Below are 21504 nucleotides of genomic sequence, written 5' to 3' on the forward strand. Positions count from 1 at the left end.
TCTGTCTTAGGACTCTGTAATAATAATCGATTCAAATCGTACTTCTTTAAAGCATCCTGAGAAAAATCAGAAGAAACTTCAGTGTCTGAATGATGTGCTAGGAAAAAAACTAAACAAGACTCCTAAAAATGTACCTGGTAATCAAATTTGATAATGTTTATGATGAACATTAGAATGTTTTAGAGGGATTATATTGCTCTGAATGCTGTCATTTTAATTTAATTCCTTGTCTTCTACAGTGTACACTTTTAATTATATTAAGTGTTCTTATTTTAATAAGTAAAGTTAGAAGATAGTGAAGAGTTTTATAAAGGTAATTGAGTACCTTCAGGTTATTTCATTTCTACCTATCTATTTAGCCTCAGTTAGGTTTAGAGGTTCCCAAACCTGATGGATCATCAAAATCACCAGAGTAAGTTAAAAAATTTCTTAAATCTTTAGGCCTTTCCCTAGGCATATTGACTTAAGAATCTCTGGAGGTGGGTTGTGGGAATCTGTAGTTTAAAAAAAAGTTGCCAGGAGATTCTGATAATGATACTGGGAGACCAGATCATTATATAGAAATTTTTTAAATTAAAAAGTTAGTTTTTTTTAATGTTAAAAAAAGTTAAATGGAATAATTTTTTTTAAGTTTAAGGAGGTAGAGGTATAATTTGAAAGCAACTGGAAGTAAGTAGAGATTATAAACATTGACACTAACCTAAGTATTTATTTTTCTAAGGGAAAATGAAAGTTGCTCCTTTATTTCTTACCAGAAAGGCTCAAAAAACAGCTGATCCTATTCTTGGTTTTGATGAAAGCAGGTCAGTCCAATACAAATTTTTAAATGCCGAAGTATCTTACAGAATGTTTTTTGTATTTTTTCCTTTACTTTGATGAGAAAGCATGTACGTTATCATTTGAGGCTTTACTAAATGCATTTTTAAAGATGACGATATTGACAGTGCTACAACTGCAATTTGAAGATCAGACACTTTGTGGCCCATTTCTAGATGAAACCGTGGAGAAAAAAACCAAAATCACTGAAGAACTGATTATGAACTTATTCAGTAAATATTTAAATACCTGCTATGGAGTGCCTGGCTGGCTCAGTCGAGGAGCGTGCAACTCTTGATCTCGAAGTCATGAGTTTGAGCCCCACACTGGGGGTTTAAAAAAAAATAAGTGAAAATAAATGAATAAAATAAAATCTTTAAATACCTACTATGTACCAGGCAATGTATTTGGCACTGGGAATATTATGGGAACAAAACAAGACACATTCTTTGTCCTCATGAGGCTTATACTCTAGAGGAAAGATAATCTATGATTAAACGTTAATTGGGCCAACAAATGAAAAATTGCAGTTGTATTAAGGAGAGGTACCAAGTTCTACTAAAGTTTGTATTAAGTGGATTTGGTCTGGTCAAGCAAGGCTTTGCTGAGGAAATGTCACCTGAACTGAAGGATGAGCAGGAGTTCATTGGGGTGGAACAGTGTTCTAACCAGAGGGAATAGTCTGCAGAGTCCCTGTAGCTGAAAGGAGCATGGCAAATAGAGAAGGTTGAAAGAATGCCTGTGTGACTTGAGCACAGAGAGCAGAGGGGAGAGAAATGTAGGATTAAACTGGAGAGGTGGATGCCAGCCCACGTAGCACCTTTGGACCATGTGCAAGAATTTTGTCATTACACCAAGGGCAATAAGAAGCAGTCAGAGGGTTTTAAACACAGGTATGGACATAAACATTTGGAATTTTGGAAAGTTTATTCTGACTGCTGGATCAGTTTGCTAGATCAAAATCCATAATGATTAATTAGATCTGGGGGCTGGGGCTGGGAGAGAGGAAGGTGTGAGGATGACACTTTAGTTCTGGTATCCCTGTGCAAGTGTATGGCATGATGGCAGAAGACCAGGTTTAGGGACATCATGGTTCAGGTTATTTTTTCCTCTTCCACTTTTATTGAGGTATAATTACATATTGTTAAATGCACAAATCTTTGTTGTATTGAAGTATAATTGACATACAATATCCTGTTAGTTTGAGATGTACATAATAGTGATTCGATACTTTTATACGTTACAAAAAGATCCCCATGATAAGTTACCATCTGTCACTGTACAGAAAGTTGCTGCAGTTGATGACTGTACTTCCTGTGCTGTACATTTCATCCCCGTGACTTAACTGGTTTATGACTCGAAGTTTGTACCTGTTAATCCCCTTCCCCTATTTTGTCTGCCCCCTCCCCTTCCCCACTCTGGTAGCCAACACTTCGTTTCCTGTGTCATCAGTCTGTTTCTGTTTTGTTGGTTCACTGGCTTTGTTAAATGCATCATTCTTCAGCATAACGGTTTTCAAAAGTACATTAAATCAAGATTTAACCTATTTCTTTTACTCCTGAAAGGTTACTCTTTTTCTGTTACTCCCATCCTACCACAACAAAAGGTTACCACTATCCTGATTTCATCACCATTGATTAGTTTCATTTCTGTCACCATGGATTAGTTTTGTCAGTTTCAGAACTTCATGTAAACTTTATATATGTATTCTTTTATATCTAATTGCTTTTGCTCAGTACACACACTTTTTTAAAAATCAACTTTATTCAGGTATAATGTACATACAATCATATGCATACAATATCAAGTAAACAGTTTGAGGTTTAACAAATGCACACATCTGTGTAATCTCCCCAACAATAAAGAGAAAGCATTTTCATCACACTCAAAAAAGTTCCTTTGTGCCTCTTTGCAGTTAATCCCTGCCCCCAACTCCCGTGCAATTTCTGATCTGTTTTCTGTTGATTTAGATTGGTTTGCCTTTTCTAGAATTTCATAGAAATGAAATCATACAGGAGGTACACTTTTGTCTCTGGCTTCTTTCAGTCAGGGTAATGTATCAGTAGTCTGTTCTTTTTTATTGCTGAATAGTATTCCTTATATGAATATACCACAGTTTGTTTATCCATTCTTTTATTGATGGTCATTTGGGTTGTTTCCAGTATTTGGCTATTATTAATTAGGCTGCTGTGAACATTCCATACACGTGTGTAAACAGTGTTCTCATTTCTCTTGAGTAAATACCTAGAAATGGAATTGCTCTGTCACTGGGTGGATGTATGTTTAACATTATAAGAATCTGCCAAGCTTTTTTCCCAAGTGGTTGTTCCATTTTACATTCCCACGGGCAGTGTATGAGAGTTCCAGTCCCTAACACTTGGCATTTCAGACTTTTTAATTTTAGCCATTCTATATAGGTTTACAGTGGTATATTATTTTTTATTCTTTTACCTTTTATTATTATTTTTAATCGATTAGTTAAATTTTTAAACCTCATTGAGGTATAATTTACATATAGTCACCTTTATTGAAAGCATGTAGCTTGATGAGCTTTGTCAGTTGGATACGTAGTGAATGCACCACCCCTGCCATACAGATACGGATTTATTTCCATTGCCCTCCGAAAGACTCCTCATGCCCTCCAGCAGTCCTCCTTCTAGTCCCAGCCCAGACAAGTGCCAATCTCTTTTTCTCTATGTTAATTTGCATTTTCTAGAATTCTTTATTAGTGAAATCATATGTACTCTTTTTTTAACCTGGCCTCTTTCATTCAGTGTGCTGATTTTGAGATTTATTCATGTCCTTAAATAGTCAGCTCTTTTTTTTTTTTTTAAGATTTTATTTATTTATTTGACAGAGAGAGACACAGAGAGAGAGGGAACACAAGCAGAGGGAGTGGGAGAGGGAGAAGCAGGCTTCCCGCGGAGCAGGGAGCCTGATGCGGGGCTCGATCCCAGGACCTGGAATCATGACCTGAGCCGAAGGCAGACGCTTAACTACTGAGCCACCCAGGCGCCCCAAATACAGTCAACTCTTGAACAACATGGCTTGAATGGCGCAGGCCCCCTTACATGGATGTTTTACATTATGGTGCTGTAAAAATGTATTTTCCTTAGGACTTTATTACTATTTTTGTCTCTAGCTTACTTTATTGTAAAGAATATAGCATATAATACACACAACTTAGACTATGTGTTAATCAACGGTTAATGTGAGTCAGGAAGGCTTCTGGTCCACAGTAAGCTATTATTAGTAGGTAAATTTGGGGGGAGTCAAACATTACACATGCGTCTTTGACTGCACAGGGGGTTGGCACCCAAACTCCCACGTTCAAGGGTCAACTATGTATCGGTAGTTCATTGTTATATTTTTGCTGAGTAGTATTCCACTGTATGGATACACCACTTTTGTCCGTCTCTTCTCCTGTTGGTGGACATTTGGGTTGTTTCCAGTTTTAAGCTATTGTGAATAAAGATGTTAAGAACTTCATGTAGAATTCTGCTGGGATTTTGCTAATGATTGTATTAAATTGTGAGAGAATTGATATCTTAATAATATTAAGTCTTCTGATCCAAGAACATGGTATATATTTCTATTTGTTTTTTTTGTTTTTTTTTCTATTTGTTTTTAATTTCTGTGGTTCTCAATGTAGAGGTTTTATACGTGTTGTGTTAAATTTATCTCTAAGTATTTCATGTATTTAATATTATTGTAAATGGTATTATTTTCTAATTGTTGATTTGTAGTATATAGAAATACAATTGATTTTTTTTTTTAACCTATAGATCCCACAGTCTACCATTTCATCTTATATGCATCTGCTTTAGCCAGTAGAATTGTTTGAAGGAAGAAATTTGCTGGTTTTGGACTAAAGTTTATTAGAATTATTCTTATGTTCCTAAATTGGTGTGCGATGAAAGAATTTAAAAAATAATTTATGTTGAAATAACTTCAAGAAAGTTGCCAGAATACTACAAAGAACTCCATATCCCCTTCACCAAGATTTCCCATTTCCTTGACCGTTTTTATTGACGTGCACAGACTGCGTGTGTTGTAGGATGACTCTCAACCTGGGTCTGTCTGATACTTCCTCACTATGAGACTACAGTTCTACATTCTTGTCAGGATTACCACAGAAATGGTACTCTGCTCTTCTCAGTACATCACATACAGTGGTGTATGTGACCTTAACCCCTTTCCTCACCAGTGATGCTGACCTTGAGCAGCTGGACTCTTGACATCTGCTGTATTTGTCCACCTTAAATTCACCCTTTCCCTTTGAAACTGATTCATATTTGGGGGAAGGCATTCTAAGATAATGCCAATATCTTGTTCTTCAGCAGACTTCCAGTTATTAGCATTAACATTGATGGTTTCCACCTGGATTAACCACACTGTGATCATTGTCAAATGGTGATTAGCTGTTGCTGATTATCTCTTGTTTTTCTATTTGTTGGCTGCTATGAGAAAGTGCTTTTACATATCTCATTTACCTATTTATTCATTTATTCATTATTTCCCATTTTTTTATGGAATTTTAATCCATTAATTTTTATTTTGATACTCAGATTGTTTCTCATTTAGCCAGTGGGAGGCTTTCAGATTGGTTTCTGTGCCCCTTTGACACATCCCCGTCATTTATTCAGCATTCCTTACTTTCTGAAACAGGAAGATGTTCCAGGTTCATCTTTGATTTGCCCTGTCCCAGCTTTGTAAAACAGCCTTTTCTCCACAGAGCCCTGGTTCCTTTTAGTGGAGGATGGTATTTAGAAACCAAGATCTAGGTGCTTATTTTACTCATTGCTCCTGAGGTATCAATGCTTCTAGGCCTTCTTAGCAGATAAAGCTAGGAAATACACACATACACACACACGCACACACACACCCCCCAAACTATTTATAATTGTATATAACACATATTGTATAACATATATATAATATGTATATTTTTTACATTACTACCTTAAAGTTTACCTTCTGTTATAGGCACATACTCTTTTTTTTCTAAGATTTTATTTTCAAGTAATCTCTACAGCCAACATGGGGCTCAAACTTACAGCTCCGAGATCGAGAGTTGCATGCTCTACCAACTGAGCCAGCCAGGCACCCCAGGCACATATTCATTTAGCTACAGCTTCAACCATCTTTTCCTCCTTCCTTCCGATTAACAGTAAAAAAGGTACACCACCTCTTTTCTAAGATTAATTCCTTCACTCTGGCTTTAGATCTCATCTTTCCCTCATTTCTCTCAAATAGAAAAGGAAACGAGAAATGGAAGTTTTTGTAGCCTCTTTTTAATTACCAACCCAAATTTCTGTTTGTAGAGAATATGACAATCCTCACTCTGTATATGACAGGCTAGGAAGGGCAAATAAGCTGTGATACCACACTCTCCCCCCTCCACTACTCCAGCATCCCATCCCCCCTACCCCCTCACCTCCCTCCCACTGAGGTCAAGACTCTTATGATTAGCAATATGAAGATAAGCCAGGTAAAACTGAGGCATCAGTAGTAAAGGCCCTAATGTTCTTGCTATTATTTGGGAAACAGTATCACATTAGAAATTTTTGCAATAACTTTTTGAAATATAACACTTATTTTGTTTTCTGATTATAATATAAATGCTTGTTTTTTAAAAAAGAAGACAAAAGACATAAGGGAAAAAACTCACCACTCAAAGATAGTCTCTGTTAACATTTTGGTGGATGTCCTTCAAATGATTTTTCTATATATACTTATTTTTACTTAATTTCTTACAACTGATAGACTTGTTTTTATGATAAGCAAAAATGAATTTGACCAGCTAACATTTCAGGAGGCTGATTTTTTCAAATTAAATTAAAAGTGTTTTATAGTTTATTTTTTTTAAGTGTGTATAACCTTAGCTTTCTTCTCTCACATCATTTTCTTGAAAGTCAAGATACATCCGAAAAGTCTCAGGATTATGATGTGCAGTTTAAAGCAAAGCGTGACTGTGCTCGCTTCGGCAGCACATATACTAAAGCAAAGCGTGACTTTCTAATGAGTGGGTTGCCGGATTTGCTGAAACGACAGATCGCAAAGAAAGCTGCTGCATTAGATGTGTACAGTGCAGCGAGTGCTGGTTTCCAGAGAGTCGTCCATGTACGACAAAGAGATGATGGTGAGTTTGTCATAATGAAATATTTTTCAATGTTGGAAGTAACGTGAAACCGTAAGTTGACTTAAAATGAGACTAAGGTTTAAAGATAATTCTTAAGGGGATTTTAGTGGGAATTCGAAGGATGTGTTTCATTCTTTCTTCCTCAGTCTTGTACCCACTTTCCGAGGTTGCTCAGTCGGGGCAAGAGAGCCAGCAGCATCCTCATCCCTTAGCCGCTGTGCACCCCCTGTGCTGGTGAAGAACAGGCACGTGGGTGGGACCCCAGCGGATGTTGTTCTCCAGAGAGGCACTGTGTTCTAAATGGAACGCAGTGCTCTTTACACACGTAGCCTGTTTGTGAACAGATGATTGCTAAGACTTTCTCAGAGGAGCTCCAGCTCTATTCTTTCCAATGGGCTGTTGAATGTTCAAGGGCAGTCTGTTTGCCTCCTTTCCAGAACAGCTTTTCCTCTCTCAAACCGTATAAATATCTGCTGGAGTAGGTAACAAGTCGCAGTGCTGCATGCTCCACTTCACCCTTTCCTCACATGCACCGTGCACAAGGGTGAGCTGCTTGCACAAGCCACTTGCACAGTGGTCTTAGCTTGATCAGAACCTGCTTCTGTTTGGATTCAAATGCTGTAGCAACCACAATCTTATTTTACTTATCTAGTTTTTAATTACCAAAAGTGTATAAAGCTTTATATCTTTCTCATCATTGTCCCTGCCTAGAGGTGTTTTTTTTGTTTTTGTTTTGTTTTGTTTCTTTGCCAGCACAAAAGCCCTTGTATTCTTCTTAACTGGCTTTGTGGTTTGGTTTAATGCACTCCCTCTACTCATGAAATATATTCTGTGTTCTCTTTTCATTTTGTGTTTCTGACCTTGGTAGTTTTTTGTTTTTTTTTTTTAAAGATTTTATTTATTTATTTGACAGAGAGAGACACAGCGAGAGGGAACACAAGCAGGGGGAGTGGGAGAGGGAGAAGCAGGCAGCCCCGCCATGGTCCTGGGACCATGACCCGAGCCGAAGGCAGACGCTTAACGACTGAGCCACCCAGGCGCCCCTGACCTTGGTAGTTTTTGAGTTTTCTTCAGCCTCCCATTTAGTTTTATTTATTTATTTATTTATTTATTTATTTATTTATTTATTTATTTATTTGAGAAAGAAAGAGCATGAGCAGGGGGAGAGGGACAAGTAGACTCCCCGCTGAATGGAGGGCCCGACACAGGGCTCGATCCCAAGACCCCGAGATCATGACCTGAGTTGAAATCAGATGCTCAACCGACTGAGCCACCCAGGCGCCTCTCATCCTCCCATTTATACAGGCAAATTCCTAGCCAGTCTTTCTAATGATGTTTTACTTTCCCTTTCTTCCCTAGTTCAGCCATTGGCCAGTCAGTTGATGAAACCTTTCTTGTTATTTTCACCAGTTCAGTTTTATACAGCATCTTTTTTTTTTTTTTAAGATTTTTATTTATTTATTTGACAGAGAGAGACACAGGAAGGGAGGGAACACAAGCAGGGGGAGTGGGAGAGGGAGAAGCAGGCCTCCCACAGAGCAGGGAGCCTGATGCGGGGCTCGATCCCGGGACTCCAGGATCATGACCTAAGCCGAAGGCAGACGCTCAACGACTGAGCCACCCAGGCGCCCCTACAGCATTTTTTTAATAGTATATTCAACTATAGAAATTAGTTCTGTTTTTCTTCCCTGATATTAATAAACACTTTTTCACCAGAGTGCTACTGTAAAACTTAGCATATATATTTGTAGATGAGGAGATGAGGCAAGCACAGAGAGAATCTCTTTTAGAACCTTAAGAGTTATTGCACATTGGTTTACTAGTATCTGGCATTCTGCTGAGCACTTTGTATGCATGACTAGTTTAATCTCCATAACAACTCTAGGAGGTAGACTATTGCCACCCCCATAGTAGAGAAGAAGAAACTAAGGTTTAGGACCTTGCCCATGCTAGCAAGTGGCACAGTCTGGATTTGAACCCAGGTCTGACTTCAAAGTTTAAATTTTAAAGCAGGATGCCAACAGCCCCTGAAATTTTTACCCTGAGTAGCAAGGTTGATTTAAAAAGAAAAGAGGGCACCTGGGTGGCTCAGTTAGTTAAGCGTTTGCCTTCGGCTCAGGTCACGATCTCAGGGTCCTGGGATCGAGCCCCATGTCAGGCTCCCTGCTCAGTGGGGAGTCTGCTGCTCCCCCTGCTTGTGCTCTCTCTCTTTCTGTCAAATAAATAAATAAAATCTTTAAAAAAATAAAGAAAAAGAAAAGAAAGGTTGCTATTGCTTGGTTATTTTAAACAGTTGGAACAGAAGGCTCAGTAATTTTTATAAATTGTATTTGTTCACAGAAAGAATGGGTTCGCTGTGCGCTCACTGAGTTCTGGGATCTTTGTGTTTATGTAGTTGTCAAGTCTTTTCATGTTTGCATATTTGGCATTTGATGTATGTGAACGCAAGTAATTAAGATATTTGTTTTCTATTTTTCTTTAGGATCCCATTTGTGGCATTTGAAACCACCTACTTGCTCTCTCTTAACCAAACTTAAAGAACTGAATACTAAAGTACTAGATCTCTCAAAATGTGTTCTTGCTCTTGGTGAATTTTCAACATTGAATTCAAGTTCTAAAAGTACTAAGTCTGCTGTTGGGGTAAGTACTGGAGAGCTCATCCTTTGCAGGGTGTTTCCTTCACCTCTTTCAAAGGGAAAAAAATTTGGAACTCTATTGTGGTCTGAAGTTCATTTTTTCCCCTAGAATCCAGTTTTAAAAAATAAATCCCGATTGGGGTAGACATTTCTTTTAAATATTCCTAGAGCTTTAGAAACACTTTAAGAATTAATGGTAGCCCCCCCCCAAAAAATAATTAATGGCAGCCAATTTCAAAAGAATACTAGATTATATAGCACATTTAGATACTGTATAAGTCAGCATTCTAATCTAATGTGTAAGTTGAAAGAGGGAACAAAAAAAATATGACCTAAGTCCTTCAAAAGTATGCAAATGCAGCTTCATTGTCAAGGTTGTATTTAGTCACTAAAGCTTCTCCTGCATTAATACTGACTTATTATAGACAGAAAGTAGTTGTGACTAGTATTAATAGACAGTGTAGGGGGTACCTAGCTGGCTCAGTCAGTGGAGCAAGAGACTCTTGATCTCAGGGTTGTGAGTGTGAGCCCCATATTGGGCGCAGAAATTACTTTATTATTTATTTACTTATTAATATTTTATTTATTTGAGACAGAGACAGAGAGCAGGTAGGGGGAGGGGCAGAGGGAGAAGCAGACTCCTCCCCTGAGCAGGGAGCCCGATGCCAGGCTCAATCCCAGGACCCTGAGATCTTTTTTTTTTTTTTAAAGATTTATTTATTTGACAGAGAGACACAAGAGAGGGAACAGAATCAGGGGGAGTGGGAGATGGAGAAGCAGGCTTCCCGCCAAGCAGGGAGCCTGATGCGGGGCTCGATCCCAGGACCCTGAGATCTTGACCTGAGCTGAAGGCAGACACTTAACCGACTGAGCCACCCAGGCGCCTGAGATTACTTTAAAAAAAATAAAAATCTTTAAAAAATAGACAGTGTCTGTTATTGAGCATTTTATTCTTTATTGTAGCTTGTGGAGAGAAGGAAAGATTTGACTGAAGAAGTAAGAAATCTTTTGCTGGAGGAAATTAGGTGGTCAAATCCTGAATTTTCTTTGAGGAAATATTTTTCTTTGCTTCTAAAAAAACGAAGTGAGCACCAGGTGCTTTCTGAGTGTCATCGTAAACAAGGTTAGTGATAAGTATTATCATTTACATTAACATTTTGCTTTTGAAAGCATTAAGTCTTGGTCATTGACTCCTGCAAGTCCACAGAGAATATTGTTTATGCTTGGCAGGGAAAATTGTTCAACTGAAGTAAAGCATCTTATTCAGTGCAGTGTTGGCCCCTGCTGTTTTCCACAGATGCGAGCCCAAAGACAGCTTTAATTATGTTAAGATATTAATAGTTCATTAAAGGAAAGCCTTAGATGAGATCATTTGAATTTACATAGCTTGTATAAAAGGCAATCTAAATAACAAGATAGCCTGCTTGCTTTCAGTATGCCACATTTGGTTCTTCTTCATTTTGTAGTAATAAGATTATTGGATATTTTGAAGTGACATTAAGATGGTCGGATATTAAAATTTGGTTTTTGTTGATTAGTAAGCACATGCATTTCTGTAATTTCTGAAATAGAAAGTCCACAACGAGAGCCCAGTGTCAACCAAAAAGAAAGCAAAAGGAAACGAGTGGAAACGGAAATTCATAAGTCAAAAAGAAAGAAACCAAATGAGTATTCACAAAGTCCAAAAAAGATAAATGGGAAACCAGAAGAGCTTGACAAAAGAAACAGCTCCACTGGGATAAAGCTAGATTCTTGTAAAGGCCTTCTTTCTAAAACATCCAGGAAGAAACAAACTGCCTTGAGTACAACATGTAAAGTAGAAACAGAAGCAGTTGAAGATCCTGATGTTCTGATAATAGATGATGGCAAAGAGTCTTCCTCAGAAAGCTCTCCTGTTCCTGGTAAATTAGATCTTCTTCTGGTCCTAGAACACTTTTGTTTATTTAACCTCTCATTTTCTCTTCTCTTTATGTTCATCGCAACATTCAAACAATGTATGTGTATAAAACAAGTGGAAGCCTTACTAATTACAGCCTTAAAGAATACCACATTTAACAGATTGGTGTTTGGTCTTTGATTTTTCTGTGCTTCTGTAGATACATGTGCTTTTGTAAAAACCTGGAATTATACTATACAATTTATTTTATATCTGTTTCACATGTCTCTGACATGTTCCTATTTGGGTTATCTAGCTTTTTCAAAGTTTTCTGTTGAATTAATTAATTCATCCCGTTACATAGCTTTAGAGTATGTTTTGACACTTGTACAGCAAGTCTTCTATCGTTTTTTTAAACTATGTTCATGTAGCTACATTGCTGAATGAACTGTAGATCCTCCTACCACAAATCCCATTGGGGTTTTGATTTTGCATTAGTGTATAGATTAATTTGGAGTGAACTGGCATCTTTACAACATTCAGCCTTCTCAAATGGGAGTGTAGTACGTGTCTGTTTACCCAGGCTGACTTAATAGGACAGTTTAATGTTTTATTTCAGGGGGTCAAAGGAAGTTGCACTAAAATTATGCTGCCTTTGCTCTTTAAATTATTTCTTAAAGTATGAATCATTTTTCATATTTCATGTTTTTTAGTGATTATTAAAATTTTAAATGTGTACTTTTATTTATTTTTTAATATACTTAAATTTTTTTTAAGTAATCTCTACCCCCAATGTTGGTTTTCGTTGGAGCTTGAACTCATGACCCCAAGATCAAGAGTCACATGCTCTCCCAATTGAGCCAGCCAAGCACCTCTAAATGTGTACTTTTTTTTTTAAGATATTTATTTATTTATTTATCTACTTATTTGTCACAGAGAGAGAGTGCGTGTGCTCGAGAGCACAAGCAGGGGGAGCAACAGGCAGAGAGAGAAGCAAGCTCCCCGCTGAGCAAGGAGCCCGATGCAGGGCTCAATCCCAGGACCCTGGGATCATGGGACCTGAGCCAAAGGGAGACACTTAACCGACTGAGCCACCCAGGCGTCCTAAATGTGTATTTTTAAACCTTACTGTCATGAGACTTTATGGTGGTTAGCCTTTTATTTATTTATTTATTTTAAGATTTATTTATTTGAGAGTGAGAGAAAGCATGCTGGGGTGCAGAGGTGGGGGGTGACAGAAGGAGAGGGAGAGGAGCAGACTCCTCTAGTGTGGAGCCAGACATGGGGCTTGATCTTGCTACCCTGAGTTCATGACCCTGATAACATGACCTGAGCCGAAATCAAGAGTTGGATGCTTAACTGACTGAGCCACCCAGGCGCCCCCCTTTTTTAATTAATTAATTAATTTATTTATTTATTTTCCCCTTAGATTTTATTTATTTATTTGACAGAGAGAGACACAGCGAGAGAGGGAACACAAGCAGGCGGAGTGGGAGAGGGAGACGCAGGCTTCCTGCAGAGCAGGGAGCCCCACGTGGGGCCCAATCGCAGGGCCCCGGGATCATGACCTGAGCCGAAGGCAGACGCTTAACGATTGAGCCACCCAGGCACCCCTCCCCACCCTTTTTAAAGTTGGCTCCATGCCCAGCGTGGAGCCCAACAAGGCTTGAACTCAAAACCCTGAGATCAAGACCTGAACTGAGATCAAGAATTGGACACTTCCCTAAGTCACCCAGGCACCGCAGTAGTGGTTAGCTTTTAAGGGGCAAGGTTTTTGATTTGAAAAATATTATATGTGGGCCGCCTGGGTGGCTCAGGCAGTTAAGCATCTGACTTCAGCTCAGGTCATGATCTCAGGGTCCTGGGATCAAGCCCAGGGTTGGGCTCCCCAGTCAGCAGGGAGTCTCCTTGTCCCTCTGCCCCTCCCCCGCACTCGTGCTGTGTCTCCCCCAGCTCCCTCTCTCAAATAAAAATACTACAAATTAAAAAAAAGAATTTTTTTTAAAGATTTTATTTATTTATTTATTTGAGAGAGAGAGAGAGAGTGAGAGAGCACAAGAGGGGGGAGAGGGAGGAGCAGACTCCCCGCTGAGCAGGGAGCCCGATGCGGGACTCGATCCCGGGACTCCAGGATCATGACCTGAGCCGAAGGCAGTCGCTTAACCAACTGAGCCACCCAGGCGCCCCTAAAAAAAAAGAATTTTAAATGTAATGTTAAATTTTGAAATTGACCCTTTTGGCATTTTGTAGATATAAATACTTGCATAAATACTCATTGTTTACATGAAACAATACTGTAGATGTCTCAGAATATATTCTTATGTCAAGGACAAATATTTTAATATAAATTTTTTGCTTTAGATTCTGGAACTGAAGACATGCTTTGGACAGAAAAGTATCAACCTCAGAACTCCAGTGAAGTCATAGGCAATGAGCTAGCTATAAAAAAGTTACATAGGTTGGTAAAACTTGTAAAAAAATTGAGAAATTGTTTATGGATCTAGTTTTACTGCTTTGTTTTAGTTATACTAAAATCTAGAAATTATAAAGTAATACATAGTAAAATCTTAAAAAAAGAAAAATGTGAAAAGTAAACATCCCTCTTTTCTTCCATTTCTACTTTCCAGAGGTAACAACTATTAAAGGTTTCCTGTAAAACCTTACAGAAAAAATTTTATGCATATATTAGCTCCTTTCTGCCTAACAAATAGGATCATATTACTACTAATTCAGGTCCATAATCCCTTGTCTATGATTCCCACATCCAAGAAGTTCTGTAAACCGAAAGTTATTAACTTTATTATATATTACGGTTTTTATGGGTCCCACTTAGTAGGAGTACATACATTTTTTAAAAATAGAAATATTAAGTGATTGTGGATGTAACACCACAGACCCCATTAGAGGTATTGTGTTATATGTGGTATATGTACCAAGTTACTTTTTTAATATCTGAAAATTTTTGAATTCCAAAACTCACCTGGTCCAAAGGATTTCATATAAGAAAGAGGAACCCATGATAATAGTTAACACTTTGAGCCTAGCACTATTCTAAGTACTTGCATTGTTCTTAGCTCATTTAATCCTTAAAACTATAATATACTGTTGTCCTTATCTTACAGATGAGGAATGGGCCTACAGAGGTTAAATTATTTGTCCAGAGTCACACAGCTCTAAAGTTGGGGAGCTAGAACTCAAGCTTGGGCAGTCTAGCTCCAAACTAGGACTTCATCTTTCCACTTACGCTTAGCACCGTGTATTAGACATCTTTCATGTCATCACGGGGTCTCCTCAGTTCTTTTTTTTTTTTTTTTTTAAGATTTTATTTATTTATTTAATTGACAGAGAGAGAGACAGCGAGAGAGGGAACACAAGCAGGGGGAGTGGGAGAGGGAGAAGCAGGCTTCCCACCGAACAGGGAGCCCGATGCAGGGTTCGATCCCCCGACCCTGGGATCATGACCTGAACTGAAGGCAGATGTTTAATGACTGAGCCACCCAGGCGCCTCTCCTCAGTTCTTTATAGTTGCTCCATACTGGTTTTTTAAGTAGCTGTACTGTGTGTATCTTTTCTTCTACTGAGGTACTTTTAGGTTTTTCTGTTTGGAAGCTAATATGAACAGTGTTGCCATGAATAACGTTGCTCCTATAGTCTTGTGTGTTTTGGTAAAAGTTACTTCATTTAAAAATATTCGTGCCCATGTAAATATATTTTACTATTTAGTTGATTCAAAGAGATATATCTCTATTCTGTGAATTATTTTTATTAACATACATTTTCTTACGGCAGTTGGTTGAAAGACTGGAAGAGAAGAGCTGAATTGGAAGAAAAACAAAATTTGAAGGGAAAAAAAGATGAGAAACAGGAAGGTATTTTGAGTTATTTTCTCCATTTCACTGGACATTTTGAGTTAGATTAGCTAAATATTTATATAAAATTTCTTAACTGGTATTTTGTATTTGATTTTCTAGTTTTTGTAAATTAAATTTCCAGCATTTACTGGCAAGAAGTTTGTAAGGTTTGATCATTGGGTTTCGTGAGGTAGAATTGCTGCCTGAGCAATTAGCAAATGGTAATGTGCATTTGAATAATTTTTCAGATCTGTCGGACAGCATAGATTTTAAAGGCAGTTCAGATGACGAAGAGACTCGCCTTTGCAATACTGTTCTTATAACAGGGCCAACAGGAGTGGGAAAAACGGCGGCAGTGTATGCTTGTGCTCAGGAGCTTGGATTCAAGGTTAGTAAGAGCTACACTGGGAGAATGTTAATGTAGTAGTTACACTTGAATTAAAGGAAAACCAACCATTCTGCCTTGCTTTCATATATTCTTCTTTTAGATATTTGAAGTCAATGCGTCTTCTCAGCGCAGTGGTAGACAAATTCTATCTCAACTGAAGGAAGCTACTCAGTCCCATCAAGTGGACAAGCAAGGTGTAAACTCTCAAAAACCTTGTTTTTTTAATAGTTACAACCTAGGCAAGTCACCAAGTAAGTAAATTATTTTCCTTAGGTCATAACATCATTGGAAAAAATAAAAATCTACAAAAAGAATTATAATAATCAGCATTTTGCCATTCATTTTTTTATCTTTTCCTATACACATACATGCCTTTTTAATTTTTTCCTGTACAGTTTTAAAACAAATCTCAAGACCATCATATAATTTTACCCATATGTACTTCATAGGTATCTCTGACTGATAAGGACTTTATTTATTTACTTATTCATGTATTTATTAAGATTTTATTTTTAAGTAATCGCTACACTGAACATGGGGCTCGAACTCAAAACCCCATGATCAGAAGTCACACACTCCTCTGACTGAGCTAGCCGGGCCCTCTTGATAAGGACTTTTTTTTAAGATTTTATTTATTTATTTGAGAGAGAGTGAATGAGAGAGAGAGCACACGAGGAGAGGGAGAGGGAGAAGCAGACTCCTTGGCTGAGCAGGGAGTCCGATGTGGGACTTGATCCCAGGACCCTGGGATCATGACCTGAGCCAAAGGCAGATGCTTAACCGACAGCCACCCAGGCGACCCCGGATAAGGACTTTTTAAAAAGCATAACCACAGTATCATAATTATACCTAATGGAATTAACTTGATACCTTAATTTCATCTCATAGATATTCCTCTTTTGGCTTTCTGTTGTTTCAAATGCTTTGTGCAAATTCAGATCCAAACAAGGTTTACATCTTACATTTGATTAATGTCTTTTGAATTTCTTTCAGTCTCCCTAATAATTCCCTCATCCTTTTCATATCATTTATTTGTTGACCCATTTGTTTGGGTCATTTTTCATAAAATTTCTCACATTTTGGATTTGGCTGATTGTATCTTTATGGTATCAGTTAATATATTCCTCTTCCCTATTTACTTGTAAACTGGCAGTTAGATCTGTGGGCTTGATTAGACTCAGGTTCTGTTTCGGGGCTGTCATACATGCATAGGCAGGGCTGTGCACTTTGTATGGCATCAGAGCCGAAGATACGTTTATGATATTAACATGGATTGGTGAGTTCAGTTGTTTCCACGCTGATCCATCCATTATAAAGTTCCCACATCACTCTTTGAACTAACAGTATTTTGTAGCCATGAATGATCTTTACCTAGTAGATTGTTTCATTAAGGGTTAAAAAAAATGGTGATTTTGTAATTCACTTAGCCTTTCTGAATTTATTAAAGTTCTGAGAAGCAGTTCTCCTCATGCAGTGTCTGTATACTTTGACATAGTTTATACAGGAAAGGCACGAGAAATGCTTCATTCTTTCCATTTATTTTTCACTTCATAGAGTAATGGTGCCCTAGTAATCTCTGAGGTTGTCCAATGAGTTTTGGGGTACTTTTTTTTTTAGTATTATGATGAACTCATGGATTTGTATATATATATGTGTTTCAGTCCCTTGTGTTCATTATTCTTTGCTGCTTTTAAGATTTTCTCTTTGTCGGGTGCCTGGGTGGCTCAGATGGTTAAGCGTCTGCCTTCGGCTCAGGTCATGATCCCAGGGTCCTGGGATCGAGTCCCACATCGGGCTCCCGGCTCAGTGGGGAGCCTGCTTCTCCCTCTGACCCTCTCCCCTCTCATGCTGTTTCTCTCTCACTCGCTCTCTAAAAAATAAATAAAATCTTAAAAAAAAAAAAAAAAAAGATTTTCTCTTTGTCACTAGTTGTGAGTGCCTGTGACTTTGATGTGCGTTGGCGTAGTTTTCTTCATGTTTCATGTGGTTGGGGTTTGTTGAGCTTCTTGTACAAATGGGTTTATATTTTCATCAAATTTGGAAAATTCCAAGCAGTTGTTTTTCCTTTTTTTTTTTTTAAGATTTTATTTATTTATTTGACACAGAGAGACAGTGAGAGAGGGAACACAAGCAGGGTGAGTGGGAGAGGGAGAAACAGGCTCCCCGCCGAGCAGAGAGCCCAGTGCAGGGCTTGATCCCAGGACCCTGGGATCATGACCTGAGCCGAAGGCAGACGCTTAATGACTGAGCCCCCCAGGCACCCCAGTTTTTTTTTCCTCTTAACTAAAATATTTTTGACCTTGGGCGCCTGGGGGGCTCAGTCGTTAAGCATCTGCCTTCAGCTCAGGTCATGATCCCAGGGTCCTGAGATCGAGTCCCACATTGGGCTCCCTGCTCAGCGGGAAGCCTGCTTCTTCCTCTCCCACTCCCCCTACTTCTCCCTCTCCCTCTCCCACTCCCCCTGCTTGTGTTCCCTCTCTCGCTATGTCTCTCTCTGTCAAATAAATAAATAAAATCTTAAAAAATAAAATAAAATATATTTGACCTTAACATTGTATATATTTATACATGTTAATTTTATAGATTTATGTATTGTAATATGTTTGCGATTGTGTTTATATTAGTACCTCTATCACATTACATAATTATTTTTAGTGGTTGGAATAATTAAGGTATAGTCTCAGGAAGTTTGGTGATTATAATAGAATATTGTCTATATTTACTATAGCATGCATTAGGTCTCTAGGATTTACTTATTACTCATTGCAAGTTTGTACCCTTAAACAACATCTGTCCTACCCCCCTACCCCATCTTCTGGTAACCACCATTCTACTCTCTGTTTTTATGAGTTTGGCTTTTTTAGATTCCACATATAAGTAATGTTATACAGTACTTGCTTTTCTGTGACTTACCTCACTTAGTCTAATGCGCTCCGGGTCCATCCATGCTGTTACAAATGGCAGGATGTCCTTTCTTAGGGCTGAGTAATATTCCATTGTGTATAGATACCACATCTGGATCCATTCATGAATGGGCACTCAGGTTGTTTCCATACTACATTCTGTTGTGGATAATGCTGCTAAGTTGTCTCAGCTTGATGATTGATTGTTCAGGTTTGCAGTCTTCTTGTTCCTATCTGTGTTTCATCTTGGATAGTTTCTAACTACTCAAATTCACAAATCTTATTTTCTGCAATATGCAGTATGCTGTCCGTGCCATCCAATGTATTTTGTATTTCACACATTGTAGTTTTCATTTCTAGAAGGTGGACTTGGGTCCTTTTTATATCTTCTGTGTTACCATGCCCAATTTTTTTTGTAAGTTTGATTGTTTTGGGTCTTTTATGCTATATTAGGTGAGGCCATAGAAGCATCTAGTTTAGGATTAATTTTGCCCTGATACTTAGGCAAAATCCTTCTGAGTACTCTATCCAGTGCCCCATGAATTCTGAAGTCTGCTGTTCTGTCTAGTGCAAGAGGAACTATTCCCAGCTGTCTGTGAGCCTCAGGGATTATTTTTCCTAATCTTTTACTGATCACTACTCAGTTGAAGACTTGAGAGGGACCCTCTGTAGATTTCTGGAGCACTCCATGGAGCTCTCTTCACTATTCTGCCCCATGAATGCTATCTGCCTTGGCATCTCCAGGCTCCTCTTCAGTCTCCTCAGCTCAGGAAACCTCTGGACTGGCTTCCCCTTCCTCACTGTGGCCTAGACATTCTCTCACAAGGCAGGAAGCTAGGCAATTCCTGGGGTTCACCTTGTTTGTTTCTTGTCTCTCAGGTATATCACTCTTCTTTTTTGCATGATGTCCGAAGTCTTGAAAGCATTGTTTCATCTATTATGTTTAGTTTTTTGGTATTATTTCAGATATATGGGTAAATCCAATGTATGTCTTGGCCAGAAGCAGAACGCTTTTTTCTTTTTGTGCTCATATCGTCTGCTCTTTGACTAGTGGGAACCCGACTGAATTGGCTTGTGTCCTTTTGATGTAGCTCCAGTGATCTTTGATACTTGTTTTTGCTTTCTGGCTTGTTAAGATGTCTCAGACCTAGAAGGTAGCTCTCTCTCCATGGAGCTGATTGCTTTTGTGGAAAATCCTTTAAAAACAATATATCAATAAAATTTAGCCAAGTACTTAACTAAGTATCAAAATTAAAAATTGGCACATATTTTCTAAAACCAGTCTTTGGACTGATGCCAATCCATGATCAAGCAATCCTTATACTATGTCAAAATTAGAAAAATAAGGACAAAATGTTGAGTTTTTTATAAATTGAAATCTATTCAATATAAAGAAATATTTTTTGAGATTTTGTGCCTCTTACCTTGTGTTAAAATCCCTATTTTTATGAGATAATAGTGATGTCTAGGATAATTTTTCCAACTCAAATTTTTTTTTTTTCATTTAAATTTTAGGTAGTTAACATAACAGTGCAATATTGGTTTCTGGAGTAGAATTCAGTGATTCATTACTTACATACAACACCCCGTGCTCATCACAAGTGTCCTCCTTACTCCCCATCACCCATCTAGCCCATTCCCCACCCACATCCCTCCATCAACCCTCAGTTTGCTATCGTTAAGAGTCTCCTATGGCTTGTTTCCTTCTCCTTTTTTTCTTTTCCCCCTTCTCATATAGTTCATCTGTTTTGTTTCTTAAATTCCATGAGTGAGATCATATGGTATCTGTGTTTCTCTGACTGACTTATTTCACTTAGCATAATACACTGTAGCTCTGTCCATGTCATTGCAAATGGCAAACTGAAAGTTCTCAGTAAGTTTTCAAACACCTATAATATGCAAAGGATATGATAAGATCTGTGGAAACGGGGTGTGAAGAAATATAATTTGGACATGTGAGGACTGAATCAGAGCACTTATAGGGGAGAAAAGGACATGCTCTTGGCACCACAGGACTTCTGGAGGGTAGAGGTCAACCATTTATTTTTAAATTTTGTATCTGTCCTCCACAGCATCTCTAGAAAAACATATTTTCTGCTTGCAGTTTCCATTTACTACAGGGCTAAACTGAAGTTGGATAACAGTGTTCCATAATGTGCTCAGTATGTACCATTATCACTTTTCCTCCAATCTCTTCTGAACTCAAGCAGATGGAGAGAAAGTGAATGGAGAGATTCTGAACATTCTTTGCCTCAAGGATGTATGTTTCATTGAAAAGAATGTCTTTTTCAGATGACTGGTTTTACCTTCTCTGATGATAGAATGAATAACTATAATAATACAGTACTATTTGTACACAGTATTTGAATGTAAGAATGAAAGAAAATTTCTATATCAATTTTTAACTGGTAGGAGTAGAAATGTAGACTGTGGAGAACTCAATCTTACCATCCATTTAACTTTTAGAATACTTATCGTTAAGTAAATTTGTTTTTGGCAGAAAAATTAAGCTCCCCTAAGAAAGTTGTTACATCACCAAGGAAACTTCCTCCACCGTCACCACAAACTAGCGTACCAAAGCGAACACTTCCACCTAAAACTTTGGCAAATTATTTTAAAGTGTCTTCCAAGCCAAAAAATAATGAAGAAGTAGTACTTCCGGAAAATAATAAAGGTAAGACATTAAACGGACAAAATATATGTGGCAGTTTTTAATACTAATGACCCTGATACATAAAAATATCATATCTCCTCAGTTTCTATTGCTTTTTATTAAACCTCAGCTACACTGAAGGTCCTACATAGAGGAGTTTTGATATTTTGTTTCAGTTTTTTTTCCTCACCTCTTGTTTAGTTTTGATAGAGAGTTTCAGTTTGAGTTTATCCTGCAGA

General features: G+C 38.0%; 1 protein-coding gene across 1 annotated transcript in view; it reads left to right on the forward strand.

The window, feature by feature from the left end:
- The window catches only part of ATAD5 (ATPase family AAA domain containing 5), a 47306-nt gene that overhangs the window by 14149 nt on the left and 11653 nt on the right, over positions 1 to 21504 (forward strand). The window contains exons 5-15 of the mRNA XM_035027778.1: positions 11 to 137; positions 722 to 803; positions 6732 to 6958; positions 9441 to 9598; positions 10558 to 10717; positions 11166 to 11495; positions 13832 to 13928; positions 15260 to 15339; positions 15570 to 15709; positions 15810 to 15960; positions 21113 to 21286. Coding sequence (XP_034883669.1) covers positions 11 to 137; positions 722 to 803; positions 6732 to 6958; positions 9441 to 9598; positions 10558 to 10717; positions 11166 to 11495; positions 13832 to 13928; positions 15260 to 15339; positions 15570 to 15709; positions 15810 to 15960; positions 21113 to 21286 — 1726 coding nt within the window. The remainder of the gene's footprint in view (positions 1 to 10; positions 138 to 721; positions 804 to 6731; positions 6959 to 9440; positions 9599 to 10557; positions 10718 to 11165; positions 11496 to 13831; positions 13929 to 15259; positions 15340 to 15569; positions 15710 to 15809; positions 15961 to 21112; positions 21287 to 21504) is intronic.

The sequence above is a fragment of the Mirounga leonina genome, unplaced genomic scaffold (assembly GCF_011800145.1).
Source record: "Mirounga leonina isolate KUSES-001 unplaced genomic scaffold, KU_Mleo_1.0 Mir_200, whole genome shotgun sequence".
In the NCBI taxonomy this organism is placed as follows: domain Eukaryota; kingdom Metazoa; phylum Chordata; class Mammalia; order Carnivora; family Phocidae; genus Mirounga; species Mirounga leonina.